Source organism: Diabrotica virgifera, chromosome 4, assembly GCF_917563875.1.
Source record: "Diabrotica virgifera virgifera chromosome 4, PGI_DIABVI_V3a".
Taxonomy (NCBI): Eukaryota; Metazoa; Arthropoda; class Insecta; order Coleoptera; family Chrysomelidae; genus Diabrotica; species Diabrotica virgifera.
In genome coordinates, this window is record NC_065446.1 from 110,046,004 (window position 1) to 110,066,466 (window position 20,463).

Sequence of the window (20,463 nt, forward strand, 5' to 3'; positions counted from 1 at the left end):
TCGCTTGCACTTATACCTGCTTTACATACTCGTTCGATTTTAAATGGGAGATCATTGAAAACATCACTCAAGCAATATGTGTTTATAGCTTTGTTTAACAATAAAAAAATAAATTTTTAGCAATGCAAATAATCAAAACCGATAGAATTTTTCTTGAACTTTTAAATGCGGTAAGCAGAATTGCTATTTTATTTTTTATTCAAAAGTTATTCGGGTTCAAACATTGCAATTTTTCGATTTTTTTTAAGTTCAACCGTGTTTATCTCGAAAACTATGCATCCTACGAAAAAACTTGTAAAAACATTTTTTGCTTATATTGACCCAAAAAATACAAAAAATTGTTTTGTTTTGCGAGAAATCGCTGTTATGTATTTCCTCAAGTTCTTTGTTTATAACAATCTTATCGACATCCGGATCAACTGTTACCCAAAAAATTCGTGTTATACGGGTCAAAATACATAAAAAAACTTGGGTAAGTCCATTTGAATAAAGGAGGCCGTTGTACCCCCCTGGCGACAGGACTATATTTTTTGAGATCGATACAACTTCAATAATTTTTTTGTTTGATTACATATTGTATGTGATTAAAAAATGAGTCAGTGCAATTTTAGCCCGTCACCCCCTCCTCTACCCCAAAAAACGTCATTATTTCGTTTTTATTTATTTAGGTGGGATGCAATAAATTTAAAGATTTCAAAACATTCACATGCATCGTTTAGGCTTTTACAAAATATGCCCAGGTTTTATTTATAGAACCATGGGTTGAATGTACATAAGGACAAAATATTTTTTTAAAGCGTATAACTTTTTTTGGAGAGGGGCCAGGTCTACTTTTTTTATTTTGTGAATTTTATCAAAAACTTATTTTTAATTTTTTCCAGATTTTTCAGTAAAGTGAAGACCTTTAAAAACCTGTTTTTAGGGGTTTTTGGGGATTGACCCCATTTTATAGTCTTCAGAATAGATCAACTTAAGATTTTTTATAAATTACATATCATTTTAAATAACTGATTATTTACGACATTTAAAAATTGGGCGAAACACCTTTAAACCCTTCAAAAAAAGATTTATTTTTAGTTTTTAAGAGGGTTCGCGAGTTTTTGCGGGGTTGATCATATTTTTTCAGATCGATACAACCTGAATCATTGCGTCTTCTATTCGTATTTAAAAAGTATATGAAAAATAATATTTCCAGGTCTCAAAGAAGCAAATAGAACCATTGTTTATGCGAAAAACAAGGTGCTCAACGGTTATTCGACTACACGAGAGTTTTACTGGATTCACCCAACTTTTTACCTTCATTAATCTTTTAAAATAACACGAGACGATGTATTTTTCACTTTCAGAGAAGCTATAGACTTTAGAAAAATATATGCAACCGTAAAAAAACTTTCAGCCGTAAAAAAAATTTATGCAACCTTATCTTATGAGAAAAACTCTGTTTTCAAATGTTTTTAAATTTTTCCATTCTTTATCAGCTTTAAACACTAGAAAAACTTTTTAAATTTTACACACTTAATCATATAAAACGTAACAGAATAAGAAAATTGATTCAGGTTGTATCGGTCTCAAAAAATATGATTAACCCCCCAATAACTCGCAAAAATCCTTGAAAGCTCTTGAGAAAACATGTTTTTGGGGGGGTTTGAACTTGTTTCGCCCAATACTTGAATGTCCTAATGGACTCAGTTACTTCAAATTATATATAACCTAAAATTAGTTAAATGAGCATACATCCATAGAAACAGTTGCAAAATTGATACCAAATTGAACCTTACAAAGATATGCAGCTCAAAAAGATGCCCATGAACATGAACCATGAAAATTAAAACGTTCAGTTTTTTATAAGAAAAACAGTACTTTCCAAGATAGAGGACAAAGATAATTCTAAATAATACTTAAATATGCTACAGATTAAACATTATTAAGTTTCTATTTATAACTTTAGGTAGATATGGTGTCTACAGGATAGAAATAAATGATGGAATGAAGTAATACAAAATCTTGTGGGGAAGAAGAAAGATATGTATCATAAATGACTAGCAACAAAGTAACAACAGTACAACAGATTAATCAAAGAATTACAAAAAGCGGTAAAAGGTATGTGAAACAAAGCCTGCGATAACGCAAAAAAGCGATTTTTGGGCAAAACAAAAAGAAGTAAAGAGGCATAGAAAACAATTAGAGTTAGTAGAACGTATAGCAAAAACGCAATAGGTTAAATTTAATTTTTTCGGAAATATGGGTAAGATATTATGGGAAAATGCTATAGAAAAGAATGCGAAAAACGGAGACAGCGTAATAATCTCTTTCTTATGTATTTACAAACCAAAAGTAAAAGAGAAATAGGCTACAGAAAAAGATGAAGTTAAGTGTCATACTGAAACAAGCAACAAATTGCTAATTCCCGCTAATTCCCGAAAGACGAAACGAAGAAGTAGTTAGCCATCTAACATTCAGTGTCATAGTCCGTTTCATAAAAAATAAGGTTCTGCAAAAAATAACAGTTGCCATTTTGAACGCCCATCTCTACATTAAACGTTACTTTTATGCGTTAGCGGGTAGCAGGATGTATACGCAATTTTTGTAAATTGTCGAGAGGTTAAAAGTTTGACGTTTGCCATACTTTTTCTGTAAATTAAGGTTAAGAGTATCAGAAATTATATTATTACTGTATTATCTCAAAGAAAAAATCGGGTCAGTAATTTGATGAAAATGACTAACAATTTATAAGTAGGTACCAATATAAGCTAAAGTGTCTGAATGGAGGTAATACACGCACATTCTTTATTTTTAGATGTACATATTATTATTTAAGGAGATTGGATTTTTTTTGCTTTTGAAAGCAATTTCATGAATCATAAAACAGCAGAGTAGCGAAATAAAGGTATTGGCAGTTGTATTACGTGAGTAAAGACAAGAAAAATCAGCTGAAAAAAAAATTAAAAAGGTTTTTGAAGGTTCTAAAAGGTATAAGGAATCTTCTTCTTCAAGTGCCATCGCCACGATGGAGGTCGGCAATCATCATAGCTATTCGGACTTTAGAGACGACTGCTCTGAAAAGTTCATTTGATGAACCGGGTGTCCCAATAAGAATGGCTCTCGGCCATATCTCAGGAACCGTTTATAGTACAGCTTTGAGAAAAAAATATTTATAACAAAAGTTGCCTCGGGAAAAGCCTGGAAATTATTTTCACAATTGTAGGTCCACCGCTAGAGGGCGTAATTGAATATCAAAAATTAAAAAATCAAAATTTTACATAATTTACCTAATGAAAGGGCACTGGAATTCCAATTATCGTATTCCTCATAAAATTCTGCGTATATTTGATTTCACAAGTGTAAGTCTACCTTTGCAAATAAGAGGTGGGGGTGAGTGGGAACCTTCTTATGAAAAAATGGCTGTAAGTCCGGTTCTGCTAAATCGAATCTTGCATACTTGGTCTTGTTGAAAACAGCTTTTTTTCGTCAATGTAATAGTCTTATTTTAGAAATAGCCGAATAAGTAATATGCCAGCTAGTAGGCGTTATTTAATTATTTTCGGAAATTAAGTTTTCTTTGGAGAGTATTAAATACAAGTATGTATGCATTTTTAATCCTGTATTACAAAATTAGACCAAAGTAGCAACATAATACCGAAAACCGCATGTCGATACCTTTTTTCTATCTCGAGATATCTTAAGAAACGTGTAAATTTTAAAACAACTGTTAATGTCACCGGTAAACGAAGTTAAGGAAAAGTAGTGTGCTATGGAAATAACCAAGAAATATTTTCCAGATGTAAACGTATATTTATGATTAATTAAAACAACAATAAGACAAACAACACTATAAAATATACCAAAAAAATAAAAGCAACTACTTACTTAGTGACGACCTAAATGTTCAAATTGTTGCCCATCATTTTCGATGAATCTTTCAAGAGTAGATTGAACAGCAGTGTCAATTTCTGCTTTCGCAATGCTTTGAATGGCGTTTCGTATTCTCTAGATTCTAGATCATGTTTTCTCGAGTGGTGGGCCTAGCTGCAAAAACAAGGTCTTTAATCCGTCCCCATAATTAAAAGTCTAAAACAGTTAAATCTGTTCCTGTTCAATATACTTTTAAAAGAGTAAATGCTTGCATTGAAAATGATGGGCAACAATTTGAACATTTAGGCAGTCACTAAGACTAAGTAAGTAGTTGCTTTTATTTCTTTGTTATATTTTATAGTGTTGTTTGTCTTATTGTTGTTTTAATTAATTATATACGTTTACATCTGGAAAATGTTTATTTGTTTTTTCCATAGCACACTACTTTTCCTTAACCTCGTTTACCGGTGACAGTAACAGTTATGTTTAAAATTTACACATTTCTTAAGATATCTCGAGATAGAAAAAAGGTATCGACATACGGTTTTTGGTATTATGTTGCTAATTTGGTCTAATTTTGTAATATAGGAGTAAAAATGCATACTTATATTTAATATTTTCCAAAGAAAACTATATTTCTGAAAATAATTAAATAACGCCTCCAAGCTTGTATATTACTTATTAGGCTATTTCGAAAATAAGACACTTACTTGACGAAAAAGAGCTGTTTCCAACAAGACCAAGTATGCAAAATTCGATTTAGCAGAACCGGACTTACAGCCATTTTTTCATAAGAAGGTTCCAGCTCACCCCCACCTCTTATTTGCAAAGGTAGACTTAAACTTGTGAAATCAAATATGCGCAGAATTTTATAAAGAATACGATGATTGGATTTCCAGTGCCCTTTCATTAGGTAAATTTTGTAAAATTTTGATTTTATAATTTTTGATATTCAATTACGCCCTCTAGCGGTGGACCTACAATTATGAAAACAATTTCCAGGCTTTTCGCGAGGCAACTTTTGTTATAAATTTTTTTTTCTCAAAGCTGTACTATAAACGGTTCCTGAGATATGGCCCAGAGCCATTCTTATTGGGACACGAGGTACATCCTTACCATTCTCTCAGGTTGCGCAGCCATGATATTCTACGTCTCCCTATGCTTATTTTTCCTTGGAACTTTGCCTGCATAATGTGTTGGAGCTAGTTGTATCTATCTGTAATATGTCTGAGATATTCCAATTTTCTGGTTTTGATTTGTATTTAAGACTTCCTTCCGTTTCTTTATTCATCTTTCTCAGGGCCTCTTTGTTTGTGACGTGTTATGTCCACGATATTTTCAGAATTCTTCTATACACCCACAACTCGAATGATTTCAGTTTTTTCATTGATGCCGCATTCAAGGTCCAAGCTTCCATCCCATAAAACGAAGTCGAGAAAACGTAGCACTTAGCCAACCTAACTCTTAGCTCTAACTTCAAATCTCGTGTGCAGAGCACTCTTCTCATTTTGTTAAAATCTGTTCTAGCTTTTTTTATTCTAATTTTAATTTTTCCTGGACGTAATCATTTGTGGAGTTTATCATTTAAGTTTAAGGCCATCGGTACATAATTCGCAAATATTTTACGGCTATCCCTACTTTTTCTGTCTTTACACGGTAGTAAAATTCTCACTGGTATGGATATGTAAACTTTACTTGACAATGTCATCATTAACTTTAAAGATGGCTTTTGAATGTTCTTGGATAACTGTTACCTGTATAATTAATTGCCTTAATTATTAATTCAGTTAATTAATATGACAATTTTTTCACTAACTATGAATTCAGTGATTGTAATAATTTATCTACTGAACAACAAAAACTAATAATCAATCGAGAAAAGAAAAAAAGTGATAGAGTGATTTTTTAATAATATATTGTTACTATGAAACGCTTACAATTTCGAACATCTTTAACAACAAAATACTTACATCACTGAATATATCCTGGTTTATTCTCTGCTTTGGATCTTCCATAAATAATAAACAATAAATAACTTTTTATTAAGTTCATGTCTTAAATCAATTATTTATTTATCAAATACACTATCAATATTATTTAAGAGGATAGGTACGTATTTTCGGCTGCAATGCTATTCAAATGGGGATTCATTTTTTTCGAATCCTGAGAAAACTAATAAGTATTTTTGAAAAATTTAAACGCAGAATGAAAGATTACGTTCTTAGTAAGGGCCGAAGGTCCCTGAGAACTTCTATAATGTTTATTTTATTAAGTTACAGAAGTGAAAAACTAAGAGAAAATTTAGTGTGATTTTTAATTTCAAATATCTCATTCAAAATAAACTTTTTATTTATTCTAAGGGACTTTCGGCCCTCGGTAATAATTTAGTCTTTCATTCTGCATTTAAATTTTTTAAAAGTATTTATTAGTTTTTTCAGGATTCGAAAAAAATGAACACTATGTCCGTGGTAATATTTTCCAAATCTATCTTTGTTTTACAACGCACTCAGTCGAATAGAATATTGTCAGCATATTGTCAGTCAGACAGTGTAAATCAGTGACAATTTTAAGTATTTGACATGGCATCGGGAATATTTTGAGTTGTTGATTAAATAATATTGAATAGTGTATTTGATAAATAATTGATTTAAGACGTGAACTTCATAAAAAGTTATTTATTGTGTATTATTTGTGGAACATCCAAGCAGAGAATACATCAGGATAATATATATTCTGTGATCCAAGTATTTTGTTGTTAAAGATGTTCAAAATTGTAAGCGTTCCATAGTAACAATATATTATTAAAAAATCACTTTAACACTTTTCCTCTTTTCTCGATTGAGTATTAGTTTTTGTTGTACATATAAATTATTACAATCACTGAATAGATAGTTAGTGAAAAAATTATCACATTTATTAACTGAATTAATAATTTGCAATTATACAAATAACAGTTATCTAAGAACACTCAAAAGCCATCTCTTTAAGTTAACGATGACATTTTCAAGTAGAATAACATTCTAGTAATGTTTACATATCTATACCAGTGTGAATTTTACTACACGTAATTTGCCGTGTAAAAACAGAAAAAGTAGGGATAGCCGTAAAATATTTGCGAATTATGTACCCATGGCCTTAATCAACAACTGAAAATATTTCCGATGCCATGTCAAATATTTAAAATTGTCACTGATTGTCACTGTCTGACTGACAATATGCTGAGAATATTTTATTCGACTGAGTGCGTTGTATGATAAAGATAGATTTGGAAAATATTACCAATAGCAGGGGAGCAAAGTATGCTAAATGTGTAGACACTCGAGCGTTATGCGGACTTATTGGGTTGTGAAGAGTAGGTCCTAAAACCAAAAAAAGTTAAATAAAGTTTTCCATTTTAGTGGGTGCTTGCCATTTTTAATTTAATTTTCCATTTCGAACAATCGTTTTTTTCGATTATAACGCCATATATCCATAATTCGAAAAAATGTTTCGAATAAAAGTTACTTATTTTTACGTAAGGAATCCAAATCTGCAATAAAAAATGGGGGCTCCTATATAAGATTTCAAAGTAACCCCCCACCCCGCCTCCGTGGGTGGTCGTGTTTGGTGCCATTCGATAGATTTGTCAAAAATATTGGATAAGTGTATTTTACAGTTTTTCGATCTGATGTCTATTTCGCGAAATATCGCGGGATTCGTATTTAAAATAATAAATTTACCCCCACCCCTCTCCGTGGGAAGTCGTGTTTGGTAATATTCGATAGATTTTTAAAAAATATTGAGCACATATTTTTTAGTTTTTCGATCTGTCATTCATTTTCTTGTGAAACTTTGGGACTCACCCATTTCCTTACGCCCAGCTCAAATCGTCAGATTTTTGAAATATACACTCTTTTGCATGTACTTAACTTACCTTATCTTAACCTGACAATTTCGAGTTTTTTTAAGGATAGATTTTTTTTCGGGCCCCCCTTAACGAACTCCCCTGTGTTAAGAGCCAATATATGGTAGAGGTACATCTGCAGGATACCAGGTTTCTCCCCATATGCTAATCTGACGCGCTCGAGTAACTGCAAAAATCCCCGCTTGGGCTCCCCTACCACAAGGACATTGTGTTCAATTTTTTCGAATCCTGAAAAAAACAATAAATATTTTTGAAAAATTTAAACGCAGAATGAAAGACTAAATTATTACCGAGGGCTGAAAGTCCCTTAAAATAAATAAAAAGTTTATTTTGAATGAGATATTTGAAATTAAAAATCACACTAAATTTTCTCTTAGTTTTTCACCCCTGTAACTTATATTAACAATATAGAAGTTCTCAGGGACTTTCGGCCCTCGCTAATAACGTAATCTTTCATTCTGCGTTTAAAATTTTCAAAAATACTTATTAGTTTTCGCAGGATTAAAAAAATGAATTCCATTTGAATAACATTGGAGCAGAAACTACGTACCCATCCCCTTAAGATATTCTCATAAATTTTGTTTTGATGGCTAATAACAAATCCTAGCAGACGTACAGCTGCTTTTGTTTTGTTGTTCTTTAAACAATCATAAAAAGTGGAAAAATAATTTTTTTCCTATAAAACGTTTCTTACACTTTTTAGAGAAAAAAAAAGTTTAGATAAAAGAATCATCTTTTGAGTGAGCTTACTTACAAGCGCATTACATAAAATATTTCAGTCATTATATACGTTTTTAAGCTAAAAAGTCAGTTTTCCAAACCGTTTTTGAATCTCAATTTTAACAACATGTTGAAAGCCTTAAAGAATATATTATGCTCTAATAAATACCTCTAGAGCCACTGTGTGGGCATGTGGGCAAGTAGTTGTTTCAGTAGTTTTATTTATAGTAAAGGACGAAAGTATGCAAAAATTTGCAGTTACTCGAGCGATATGGAAACCAATTTTGTTGAGAAGAGTAGGTACTAAAACCAAAAAAAGTTAAGTAAGTTTTTCATAAAGTGGGGACTTTCCATTTTTTAATTTAATTTTCCATTTCCAATAATCGTTTTTCCGATTATAGCGCCATCTATCTATAATTCTAAAAAATGTATCGAATAAAAGTAACTTATTTTTATGAAAGGAATCCAAATCTGCAATAAAAAAATGGGGGCTCATATATAAGATTTTAAAGTAACCCCCTACGTACGACACCTCCGCTGGGGGTCGTGTTTGGTGTCATTCGATAGATTTTTCAAATATACTGAATACGTGTATTTTTCAGTTTTTCGATCTGATGTTCATTTCGCCGCGGGGTTCGTATTTAAAATTTTAAATTTACCCCCCAACCTCTCCGCGGGGGCGTCTGGTATCGTTCGATACATTTTTGAAAAAAATTGAATACGTATTTTTTAGTTTTTCGATCTGACGTTCATTCCGCGAAATATTCGCTTTTTTTAGTGAAAGTTTGTAACTTGCCCATTTCCTTACACCCCGCTCAAATCGTCAGATTTTTAAAATATACACTGTTTTGCATGTACTTAACTTACCTTATCTTAATCTGACGATTTTGAGTTTTTCTAAGGATGTTTTTTTTCGGACCCCCCTGCATTAAGAGCCCATATATGGTAGAGGTGCATTTTAGTCTAGGCGCCAAACAGAGGTCACTGTGTCCTTTTCAATTCTGATGGACAAACTCAACGGTTTCTTATGGATTTTTGACTGATGATTACGAATTTTGAGGGTGGATTTCGATCCGAGTGGTCAAAAAATTGTTATAAAACAATTTAATTGTTTATAAATTGTTTATAAGGCTCTGGCTCATAAACTAAAAGAGATAAAAAATAATATTTTAAATAAAATTTGTTCGTTATTAAAAAACGAAGAAAAAAAAGTTTACTAAACTTAAATTCAACAATTATAACTCAAGATATTGTAAAATTAGTGCACAATGCAAATTGCAAATTGCAAAATAAGTATTTTTCGACGCTTTATCGATCGACCTTTAGAAGGTCTTATTTTAAAGATTAATGAATATGCTTCCAAACAAAGTTTATTAAATTATGTCTTCATTTTTTTTTAAGTTATATCCGTTTGAAGTTAAAATTTTCTTAAAATAATTGTACATTAATTTGTTTATAAGGGTTTCAAGCAAATTTGAGCTATAAACATTTATACTTTAATTAACAATAATGATAGAAGAACTCAAAAACATTTTGAGTTCAAGAAAATGTTCGTATGTTTATTTTTGGCCAAGATATCGATATTTTAATAGCGCGCTCTTAGGCGCGAGATTGGCTCACCGCGTAAAGGTTCACGTGCCAACTTCTCGATGCAAATTATAATTTCTATGTATATAGGTTATCTTCATTTTTCATTTTTGAAGATCCTAATAAAATTTTATCATATAATTCTTATAATTAAATCATCATACTGTACCTCGTATCACCTTTCATTCTATTTACTTTGTCTTCTATTTTTTGTACTAAATGAGAAAAAAATTAAAAACTGACATTTCAGAAATATAATTAAAAAGTAAGTTGATATTATTTATTAATACTATTTTTACAAACATTATCTTTCATGCATCTGCATCGAGATATACAGAGAATCTCAGATTTTTTACATCTGCATAAGTTCTTAGAGCAATTTTTACAGTTACATGGTGGTACTAAGTCTGTTCTTGTAGGCAGTAAAACTAAAACTTTCTGAGCTTCAGTCTAATTATCTATATGATGTGGACTAACCACATATAAAGTGGATCTAGTTCTTTAGCAACATGATCAAGGCACGTCAATTGTGTGTATGCCGCCACAACATAAATGCTCGTTTTATATGCAATAATGATGCTGTAAAAGAACTCGATCCATTTTTATATGGATATCATATATTTGCTCATTTGCATGCGTAGAAGCCGAGTTATGATCGATAAAGCGTCGAAAAATACTTATATACTGGACTGTGAGCCGATTTTGCGACTCCTAGAGCGCCATTAAAATATCGATATCTTGACCAAAAATAAACTTACGCACATTTTAAAAAGCTGAAAATATTTCTTTTGAATTTTTCGATCATTATTGGTAATTAAAGTATAAATGTTTACAGCTTAAATTTAGTTGAAACACTTATAAACAAATTATTGTACAATTTTTTTAAGAAAATTATAACTTCAAACGGGTATAACTTTAAAACAAATGAAGATAAAATAATTTAACAAACTTTTTTTGGAAGCCTATTAATAAGGCTTTAAAATCAGACCTTCTAAGGCTCATGTGCATGCGCAGGAGCTGAGTTACGATCGATAAAGCTTCGAAAAATATTTATTTTGCCATTTGTAATTTGCATTGTGCACTAATTTTACAATATCTTGAGTTCTAACTGTTGGATTTAAGTTTAGTAAACGGTTTTTTTTTCGTTTTTTATTAACAAACAAATTTTATTTAAAATTTTTTTTTTCTTTTAGTTTATGAGCCAGAGCCTTATAAACAATTTATAAACAATTAAATTGTTTATAACAATTTTTTGACCACTCGGATCGAAATCCACCCTCGAAATTCGTAATCAGCAGCCAAAAATCTATAAGAAACTGTTAAGTTTGTTCATCAGAATTAAAAAGGACACGGTGACCCCTCTGGCGCCTAGACTATTTAGAGGGTACAAGGTTTCTCCCCATGTGATAATCTGACGCGCTCCGGTAACTGCAAAAATCTTCGCTTGGGCTCCCTCACCATTAGAAACTAATAAAAAAAAAGAACTTTTTAAGATCCCCATTTTTTTTGTACTATTTTTATCTAAAATTTATAAGAAACGCTTTATAGACAAAAACTGATTTTTTCTCACTTTTTATGAATGTTAAAAAAAAAGCAAAATCAGCTGTACATATAGGGCTTTTCATTCACAGTCATTTGTTTCGAGCTTCTGTCATGTGTCACATAATATTAATATATCTACGTCGTACGTTATTGGTATATACCCATGATACAAACCAAAGACGTATGACGTAGATATATTAATATTATGTGACACATGACAGAAGCTCGAAACAAATGACAATCGATGAAAAGCCCTATACAAAGATTTTCATAAGCTATCACTTATATACCTTTTGTAACCTTTAAAAACCTTAAATAGATTATATTGTTATTGTTATAGTGTGAAATACCAACAAGATATTTCCATTCAAACTACTAATGTATTTCTCGTTTTCATTTCATGTATTTTTTCCCTATTGTAAAAAACCAAGAACATTCAAATGGATTGTATCCAAATAGTTAATTTATTATTAAATTAATTACTTTTACGAAAATCGGTCAGGAATTTAGACATTTTTGACAACATTTTTGAAAGAAACGTTCGATATTTCCTTATACTTAGCCGTTGCCTGGAAACGAATAATCACTCTACGGAAATGTTATTTCCTTACTGTAAGGAATAGTATATTGTACAACAAGTGAAAAAAAAGACATATTTCTCACGAGCGCAGAAGTTTGTTGGGCCGAGGGCCGCAAATCAAGCGAGGGAGAAATATGTCATTTTCTCATGTGTTGTACACTGTACGTTTTCTATGGATGCGGTTTTGTCAAGAGTTCAAACTTCAAAATTAAATAATTTGGGTGCTTTTAGGAATATTATATGCATAATTTGAAATAAAATACATACACATGTAGGCATTTAATATTCTTAAAATTTATTTACCTTATTTTTTAAAATTCTAATTAACAGTTATTTTTGAACAGTTTTAAAAGGTAATTCCTGGTAAGTTTTGCTTTAACACATTTATTTGACAACATTAACTGTGTTTATATTGTGCATGTTACCATGGAAACGGCGTTCATAGTATTGAATATCGTAAGAGAACCCGCGAGAAAAAATATTTCTCACTGCAATGGCCGACTTTTCTCACTGAGTGAGGAATTGTTCGTTTTGAATGTATGTAAGTAGTGAGAGAAGTTACATATTGTATAGCATCCATAGAAAATAGCTATTTGTATAACAAGGGATTAAAGTGCCTTTTCCTCCCGAGAATGAAGTTTACTGCCCGACGCATAGCGGAGGGCAGTAATCATTCAAGGGAGGAAAAGGCACTTTACTCCCATGTTATACATATGGTTTTTCCACCTTCCTCAAATTAATAACAAGTCATTTTTCATTTTTACTTAATTTATTTATGTAACTAACCAACAAAATTTATTAAAACTAAAACTAACAAGTAGGTACAATATAACTGTCAACTGTCAAATATAAGTCAAATTATTAATGTAAACATTGTTAAATCAAAATAACAACTTACTGTTTTTTACCATTCTGCAAAATACAGGGTGTTTTATAAATAAACGTTAAAATGTATAGATACTTACGTAATAGAAAATAGATATTGTACAGGGCGTCAATAAGTTATATTTCATAAATGAAATACCATGACGTCACTTTTACTTTTCCTCCCTAGGAAGGAAAATATTTTTCCTCCCTAAGGAGGAAAAGTAAAAGTGACGTCATGGTATTTCATTTATGAAATATAACTTATTGACGCCCTGTACAATATCTATTTTCTATTACGTAAGTATCTATACATTTTAACGTTAATTTATAAAACACCCTATATTTTGCAGAATGGTAAAAAACAGTAAGTTGTTATTTTGATTTAACAATGTTTACATTAATAATTTGACTTATATTTGACAGTTGACAGTTATATTGTACCTACTTGTTAGTTTTAGTTTTAATAAATTTTGTTGGTTAGTTACATAAATAAATTAAGTAAAAATGAAAAATGACTTGTTATTAATTTGAGGAAGGTGGAAAAACCATATGTATAACATGGGAGTAAAGTGCCTTTTCCTACCTTGAATGTTTACTAGTAAACTTCATTCTCGGGAGGAAAAGTAGCACTTTCCTCCCTTGTTATACAAATAGCTATTTCCTTATATCAGATTCAGAACAAATTTATTAAAGAACAACTTTTTTTTCAATAATTTCAACACAACCCACAAAGTTGAAGATTTCATCTTGGAACCAAGCTCCAAGAAGTATGCCATTACAACATTTTCTGAGAAAGAACTTGCATTTTTATTCTTACGATAGTCTACGAAACGATTGTATGAATAGTTGTTATATTTGTCTCTGGATTTTGTTTGCAATAGAGAGATTTTGCACCTCTTAAAATAACCGCTGATTTTGGCTCCGGTATGGTTAACTTTATTAAGCATAACGATTACGGCAACGTTAAAAAGCAGAGTTTTTGCAGCCTGTCAAGTAGGTTTTTCGTGTCATCGTTATCGTTATTTAAACATAACCTCACTTCACAACGTTATTGTAATTTTAAGCATATACTTGAACAGTTTTTGATATTTTAATTTATAGGTCATCAAAATTAGAATCTTTGTAAATGTAATTTTACTGATTTTATTACATTCTGACAACAAAGCAATTTAACCATTACTATAACGATAAGCACTACTTTAAACCTTCGTAAATTACGGAATCCCTTATGTTTAATAACGATAACGGATCATATATTCGCTACTGCGCAGACGTAGTATAACAATAACCATAACGGAATTGCAAAATAAGAGGTGCAAAATCTCTCTAATAAATCTTAGGAAGCATTATTCACTACTTACTTCAGTTCTGGAGGGGTACCAGGAATCGAACACTCATCATCACTCATGATTAAATTAGGTAATTTTGCTTTTTCAACTGATTACAATCACAGAAAACACGAGAAAACACCAAAAATACTGCCAAAAATAAGAAAATGCGTCAAATTTGACAATTCAATATTTTGTTCTATGGATGCTATACAATGTGCAACTTCTCTCACTACTTACATACATTCAAAACTAACAATTTCTCAGGCTGTGAGAAAAGTCGGCCATTGCAGTGAGAAATATTTTTTCTCACGGGTTCCATACGTAGAATCGCGGTTTCCATGGTAACATGCACAATACAAACACAAATATTTTCGTCAAATGTGTCAAAATGTGTCAAATCAAAACTTACCAAAAATTACCTTTAAAAACTGTTCAAATATATCTGGTAACTATAATTTTAAATAAATAAAAGTATATAAATATTAAGAATATTAAATACCTACATGTATATTTTATTTCAATTTATGCACAATTTATGCATTATATTTTCAATATATATTTTCAATTTATGCACAACATGCACAATACAAACACAAATATTTTCGTCAAATGTGTCAAAATGTGTCAAATCAAAACTTACCAAAAATTACCTTTAAAAACTGTTCAAATATATCTGGTAACTATAATTTTAAATAAATAAAAGTATATAAATATTAAGAATATTAAATACCTACATGTATATTTTATTTCAATTTATGCATGTAATATACTGATGTGATCTTGATTATTGATATGAGATAATATTCTTATATGTCATTTAATTTAATCCATGCATTAATCATAATCTAATTAATTTACCAGATCACATATCAATATGTTTTCAATCTCAGGGCGACTTATAAAATTAATTACTTACTCTCGTGGCTTCTAAGTATTTCTTAATGGTTCCTAATCGGGATAGGAAAGAAAAGAGTAAAATAATAACACATATGGGTTACAATTGTAATCAAATTATTGTTTATTTTATTTAAATGGCAATCACTGCTTAATATTTGCTATATCTTATTATTCTTAAACATAACATTTACACATGGGAACCTTATTTCCTTTTGGTTTCCAATTGAAAGTTTTTATTAACATTTAACTATTATGATTTATTAGCAACAATTCTATTTAAGTTTGATGAAGCTTTTCTGATATTATTGATTATGTTTCTTCAATTTTAAATGTGGTATTTAATACGAAAAACCCATACATTCATGTCCAAACAAATGAGACTGACCTTTTTCTGGTGAACTGAGAATGTCTTCACACAAGACCCGTTTCCTGCTATCCTTGGCTGCAATCAAAACCTCGTCCTGGCTTCCAGTAATGTTCTCCTCTGAAACTAGCACGTATAGCTCTCGTTTCCTGCTTCTGTCGTGATGCTGTGTTCTACCTTTTTCGAAACTGCAATCAGCTACCGGGAACTCTTGGCTCAAAAAGGTTCTTTTACTCTCAACCTGGCCTACTTCTCGTTCCACGATAGATACTCCACACTCACGGAACTACACCGGCTTTCTCACTCTCCGTAGACTACCGTCTACTACTGGACTTCACTTCTCGACAGCTCAAAACATTCTGATCTCTATTTGTCATTCATTCCCCTACTTTCTAAATATCCCTTCCAGATTCACAAATCAAACTTCCACCACCAACTCTCATTCGCAGTATTCCTCAAAACCAATTTTTAATCTTTCTAAATATGCTTAATGGATTTCAAAAGAAAAATAGTTAATTCCCATTCTAAAATTACTTTCTACTAATTACAAAATTTAATGATCTATTATCTACTTCCACTAAGTCTTATTTAGCATCGGCTAATGATCGAACCTTCCGCGAACAACGATAATGACCTATTATCGATTTCACTTGAGTTTTATTTTAAGCGCATTGTCCCGAGTTTCGTTTAATCACTTCTTAAAATTAAATATAACAATTTGTTGTATACAGGTTGTTCTAAATTTATATGCCCGTGGTTGAGAAAATTGAAAGTATTTTATATTAAATTGAATTTTATCTATAATTATCAAAATTTAATTTTCATATCAAATAGAAATATAACAATACATACCTAAAATCACCTAAATTATTTAATTTTGAAGTTTGAATTCTTGACAAAACCGCATCCATAGAAAAAGTACAGGGTACAACACGAGAGAAAACGACATATTTCTCCCTCGCTTGATTTGCGGCACTCGTTTCGTACCTCGGCTCGTGCCAACAAACTTCTGCGCTCGTGAGAAATATGTCTTTTTTCTCTCTTGTTGTACAATATACTATTGTTTCTATAGCTATAAAACCTGTATTTGCTGTCAAAGTAATCTATGTATGTAGATTTCTGTATGTCTATTTCACAATTTTAACATGTTTATTTTAATATAATTTAAATGTTTGATTTTCGGAAAAATAGTATGTATATCTTGTAGGAAAAGCCACATTCCCGGACTCTGTTTGGCATTGGCTCTGCTTGCGCTTCGAAGGCAATCTCTACATCGTCCGGGAATGTTAATCTTTTCCTACTACTACTTTTAGGTACACAATGCACTATTTTTGTGTCTTTATGAATTTTACTTCGATTTATATAAAAACATGCAAAAATTTACCATTTTAGTTGGGAATAAGCCGCAATAAAACGTAAAATAAACTTAAATTAAAATTAAAATTGTGGCTTATTTCCAACTAAATTAGTAAATTGCATAAAGATGCCACAAGGAAATACCTTCAGAAAATATGCAAAAAGTTGCAAAAGAAAAATGTAAAATCTCATCTGTGCATATTTGCCTAAGTCTGTTAACCACAAAACTCTACTTACCATATCCATTCATAATTCCATGCGTCAAATACAGAGGAGCTCTCCCCGTCGTTGCATCCTTTGAAAACACCGTTTTTATAACTTTGGGATCTGTCAAAACGACAGTGTAGACGTTTCCCAGCTTCAACCCATACACTGAGCCGTACTTTTTGGCCAAGTTAGTCAAGGTTAAGTAAGGGCTTTTTGGGTCGAGCCACAATAAGTAGCCGAAGATAGGAATACCCCATGGTCCTGGTGGTAAGCGGCGATTGTGCCAGATGATGTAAGTAACCCAAACGGCTATAGCAGCGATCAAGTATATATAAATCTGTAAAATAAAGATACTTTAAGCCGGGATCCCATGGAAGGCGGCGTGGCACACCAAGAGCAATAGAAAATAAATGTAATCTCTCTCTCTTGTCGTTTCTCCATTACTGAGGATCGTGATTTCTTCCAATATTCAAAAATATGTAATAGAAAAAGATAAAAACTAAGGACGGGAATAAACGTAACGTGATATAGCGGTATTTCCCTCAGAATTTGAAATTTACGATCCTTGAGCTAGAACCGGACCATCTATTTATCGCCGGCGCGGATCGGCGCGAGCTCTTCCATCGTTTGTCGGTAAATGAACACGGTTCAAAGAAAGTCAGAAGTTGACTGGTCATACAGAGTAGGTACGCAGGGCCGCGTTTAGGTCAAATGACGGCCTAGGTAATTCTCTAGTAGGCGCCCTTCAAACATGTACCATTTTTGCGAAAAAAAATGAAAGCAGAATTTTTTATTTAAATAAGAATGTTAGGTTCTGCAGATAATGTTTGGAAATGTGTTAAAAATATTATTTATTTTACATTAGGCGTAATGTTACATATTACTATTATAAGTATGTTTGAGCGTTTTGACCTGTGCCCAATGCATGCGTTTTAGATCATGATACGTAGAAATTGCCTGTTTGTAGGCGCGCCTACTCGTTCGATTTTAAATGAGAGATGCATTGAAACCATTACTCAAGCACTATGTGTTTATAGCTTTGTTTAACAACAACAAAAATTAATTTTTAGCAATGCAAATAATCAAAACCGGTATAATTTGACATGAACTTTCAAATGCGGTAAGCAGAATTGCTATTTTATTTTTTAATCAAAAGTTATTCGGGTTCAAAAATTGCAATTTTTCGATATTTGGAAAGTTCAACCGCGTTTATCTCGAAAACTATGCATTATACGAAAAAACTTGTAACAATATTTTTTGCTTAGAATGACCCAAAAAATAGAAAAAAAGGTTTGTTTTGCTAAGAATCGCTGTTATGTAATTCCTCAAGTTCTTTGTTTATAACAATCTTATCGACATCCGGATCAACTGTTAACCAAAAAAATCGTGTTCTACGGGACAAAATACATAAAAAACCTGGGTAAGTCCATCTGAATAAAGTAGGCCGTTGTACTGTTTTCTATTAATAATGATAGTATGAGTACAAAAAATAAATTTTTGAGAAACAATTATTTTGTCAAAAATTGTTTAAAAAAAATTTGACTGTTTATCAATTAATAAATGTCTAGACAAATTGTATATTTGTAATGTACACAAAAGTACATACAAATTAAAAGAAGAAAGATAAAAATCCTTTGAGTAGATCCCAATATATAGAAAATGATAGTAGTTTTAAGTTGCTTTTTTAGATTTTGAACTCATGCATTTGTCGGCTCCCGCCAGGTAGCTGACAACTTTTTTAGTTATTGTTGACCTATAGGATGAAAACCTACATGTTTCCTGCCTAGAGATCGCGTCCACTTTTTAATTATTAACAATTTAGTGCAATCAAAGCAGTAGCTCCCCTCCACTTACCATGACTAGTCACCATTTGAACATTACAATTCGAGTAAAATATCACCTTTTTGAATATGTAAAAAGATGTTTTCTACGGACAATATTTTTAAAGTTATTCTAAATGTTTATAAACTAGGATTTTTTACTATATTAGATAATTTTTTATCTTTTATTAATACATTTTGATAGTATCACTTTTCTACTTTCATTTGGCATACGCAAAATTGTCCTATATTCATTATTTTCTGTCATTTGTTATTGCAAAACAAAGGTCTCTGGGATGAACAAATAGAAAAAGTTTAAACTAATTAATGGATCGGTCTCAAATTTTGAGGGTTGTTTATGTACCCCAATACCCAACTTTGAGTGAAACACTACAGTTCTAAGTTAGTTTTAGTAGAAGTTATTAATAGATAACGATTTTCAGTTATTTTGCAGTTTACGAAGCAACAAATTAACTTTTTGACTTTCAAAATCGTCATTTTGAAGGTTTTTCAATGTTCTAAAAAAAAATAAATTTTGTAATTTTATGTGAGCTTTCTCTAACTATTTAGCTTTCTAACTATTTAGCTTTCTAAGTGAGTACAAAAAATGGAAAAAATTGCGTTGATTGCACTAAATTGTTAATAATTAAAAAACGGACGCGAACTCTAAGCAGGAAACATGTAGGTTTTCATCCTATAGGTCAACAGTGAACAATAACTAAAAAAGTAGTCAGCTACCTCGATATTTCAGTGTCCCGAACATGGTCTATTTCTTGCTTATTTCCCTCGAGTATATCTGTGCGACGACACGAACCTTATCTACTTGTAATAATACAGTTTGAAAATCCCAACTCTAACTCGATGTCCTACTGTAGACAAGTCAAATCTTTAGTTTTTTGCAAAATGTGCAATATTGAAGTGTTCAATGGCCCACCGCCTTTGCCCAGCTGCCGGCGGCCTAATAATCACTAAATGCATGACTTCCGTACTTTTTTAATGAATAGTGTTAAGATAACAGAATGTTTGTTTTATTTTTGTTATGAATGCAATTTGTTTTATTCTATTTAGAAATTAATGCCCACTTCTATTTCATTGATGGATGAACATACATACTTGTTATTCGATTTTAATTTTTATATACAAATATTTTTTTGTACAGTATTTTTGCCGCCCTCTTACAATTTGCCGCCCTAGGCAACTGAATATATTGCCTAATGGATAAAGCAGCCCTGTAGGTACGGACATCTACAACCCTTCCTACTAGGCTAGGGGCTGGTACGGTCAGTGCCTTTGTAATGTTACTAAGGAGTGGTCCAACGACGTTCAGCTGGAATTTTTGTAAATTGTAAATGTATGAATTAACTAACTTACTAAAATTTTTACCTTCAATACTGGTATCCTCGATACTCGAGGAGACAGGCTCCATCGGAATAAAC

At 31.4% G+C, this 20,463-nt stretch overlaps 1 protein-coding gene across 3 annotated transcripts in view; it reads right to left on the minus strand.

Moving 5' to 3' along the window:
* Nucleotides 1–20,463, minus strand: part of LOC114335897 (cytochrome P450 306a1) — a 517,964-nt gene that overhangs the window by 135,184 nt on the left and 362,317 nt on the right. For all 3 annotated transcript variants that reach the window (XM_050649568.1, XM_050649569.1, XM_050649570.1), the window contains one exon: nt 17,238–17,544. In XM_050649568.1, the coding sequence (XP_050505525.1) occupies nt 17,238–17,544 (307 nt within the window). The remainder of the gene's footprint in view (nt 1–17,237; nt 17,545–20,463) is intronic.